The sequence below is a fragment of the Montipora foliosa genome, chromosome 7, assembly GCF_036669935.1.
Source record: "Montipora foliosa isolate CH-2021 chromosome 7, ASM3666993v2, whole genome shotgun sequence".
NCBI lineage: Eukaryota > Metazoa > Cnidaria > Anthozoa > Scleractinia > Acroporidae > Montipora > Montipora foliosa.
Genome location: NC_090875.1, coordinates 23,028,946 through 23,031,445, shown reverse-complemented (window position 1 = coordinate 23,031,445; position 2,500 = coordinate 23,028,946). Strand labels below are relative to the sequence as shown.

The 2,500-nt window shown below is 39.2% G+C and overlaps 1 protein-coding gene across 1 annotated transcript in view; it reads left to right on the top strand.

Annotated features, from left to right (window-relative positions):
* LOC138010455 (heat shock 70 kDa protein 12A-like) overlaps positions 1-2,500 on the top strand; it is a 29,379-nt gene that overhangs the window by 13,815 nt on the left and 13,064 nt on the right. The window contains exon 3 of the mRNA XM_068857422.1: positions 1,259-1,439. Within this exon, the coding sequence (XP_068713523.1) occupies positions 1,259-1,439 (181 nt within the window). The remainder of the gene's footprint in view (positions 1-1,258; positions 1,440-2,500) is intronic.

The following is a 2,500-nucleotide window of genomic DNA, read 5'->3' as shown; positions in this document are numbered from 1 at the left end:
TGGAAAAAGAGATGGATAAAAAATCCCCTTTTTGGATGTTCTGATTGACAACAGTCAACCTCAATCTCCTATTACCAGGGTCTATCGTAAGAAAACTTTCACCGGTCTCTGAAGCACAGCGTTCAGATGGGATATGAGGTTCCAAAAGAATGCGTAAATACTTAGCCAGCTCATAGTTGTATGTTCCAATTGAAGAAACTATAGGACGGAACGCTGAGGTATTCAGTTTGGCTCACGGGCCTTATGCATCTTGGGGAGGCCGTAGATTCGAGCAGGTTGAGAGCCAGAGGGATAGATTTTGTCATAAATACAGCGATCCAAATGGCCATACTTTAGAAGCTTTCTGAGGAAACGTTGTAGTCTACCTTCTCTTAACAAGGTGGGGTCTTCCTTGATAGGTCTAAATTTAGAAGTGTCATTGATGATCTTAAGAATGCCATTGTCATATGCAATTCTATCCAGGACCACAACTCAACTTTCACCGGTCTATTAACTAATTATTTCAGTTTTAGCCCATTCTCTTACAAACTTGGCTTATTCAGGACCCTAGTTGACAGAACATACAAGATCAACAACACGTGGCTAGGCTTTCATGAGGATATCATGAAATTGTTATTAATCTTACGTAAAAACCTTTTCCCCAGTCATATCGTTGAGAGGGTCATTAGGCAGTATATTAAAAAAACTCAGACCCTTTCGAACATACCTGATAGTCCTCCCTCTAATTCTACTCATTTTTTTTCAAATTACCTTATGTTGGGCCCTTCTCTATTGTAGCACAAAACAGATTACGTAAACTTTTCGAACGTTATTTTAACAATCTTGATGCTAAGCTAGCCTTTTCTTCCTTCAAGATCCGTAACATGTTTAGTGTGAAGTAGTAATTTCAGAATAGACCTAACTATTAGAGGGTCATGTGAAGTGCTAGTTTTCTACCCATATGAACCATGTGAGCGTTAGCCCTATGAATAGAATTGGGCCCACACAAGGACAGAGAAAAACCCTGACCAGGGTGGGAATTGAACCCACGACCTTCGGGTTAGATCAAGTACAGTGTTCCTTGTACTTGTACATATTCATTGTCGTCGCATTGACATCTTAAATTCCCACGACCACCTCCTGTCTGACCTTGTAGCTCAGTCGGTGGAGCAGTTATAAATTAAATACACAAACAAAATGTGGTTCCAATAGTTCCATCTTCTATACTACTGAAAAGTCTGAAAACTGTCCTACATTTGTTGTTTTTGGTTTTTTGAAGGCTGGTCTTATCCATCCAGGCAAATCGAACCAGTTGATAATCGCCTTAGAACCAGAAGCTGCGGCAATTTTTTGTCGACAGAGCAAGTTGAGGGAGTTTGTGGAGGGAAAGGGCCGCGAGGAAACTGTCAAAAATACCTATGTTCCTGCAAAAACCCAATACTTGGTTGTGGACAATGGAGGTATTGACTTGTGTAAGGTTTAAGCTTTTTCGTGACATCATAAAAAAAACAAAAATTAAAAAGTACACAGGTTTTTTAGCTTATTTTGTGACACGCGAAAGATATTTAAAAAATATAGGACACTTGCTCGCATGCTTGAACCAGTCTACTAGGCTGCAGCCACTAAGTCTGCGAACTTAGCAGGGAGAACAAAGAGTCCGAGTAAAAATCACTTGTAATGTGTACTTTCAGGGAAACACCACCATGCCTTCAATATACTATACTCTATAACTCTACTTTAACTCTACTTTAACAATAATAATTCATGAGCCTAACAGCCTATCAAAACATCAAAGCGCCACGTGCATGAGCTTTTCACCCGGTAAAACACTCCACATTAGAATTCTTTATCTAAAGAATAGTAATGAGGCCCGGCTACGCCTCGTGCTTTTAAACCCGATAACTGGCTCTGCATGCTGCTCGTTTTTGTGGTAGTGCACTTTACAAGTGCACCACACGCTATGTCATCGGGGCTGTCTGTCTGAGCAAGTGAGTGTAAGATTTGTAGGCCTGCAGCGCGTGTATGAATTACGAAACTAATGTACGGTTTTCTTGAATTATAACAATAAAGAATTGTCACCCTTTTCCTTTCTTAATTTTCTTAATGAAAAGAGAATGAAAACTCTTTGAGTACGTTATTGTCAAATTAACAGACATACTTAAAATTCTTAAATGGCTTAATAAATCAAAATCACTCTTTTCCCGTCTACGGAGATCGTCACGCAAGCTCACATTCCACAGACATTCTGCAGGTCAAATAAACAAGAAAAAAAAATTCACCAGTAGACCATAATATTTTTACTCTCAAAGACCGGGTCAACTTCTCTGCCTGCATTGAAAAACATTCAGCAGTAATTTCCTCGCAACAGAAAGAAAAACATTAGAAAACTATTTTTATCTTTATCATTGCAATCCATCAGCGAAAGATGTAGCTTTCATCAGCTTGTTTGTGTTGGAATTCCCCCGGCGCTGTGCTCAAACATTTTACCCAGTAATAGAAAAGATGAGCTCATCTGAATTAA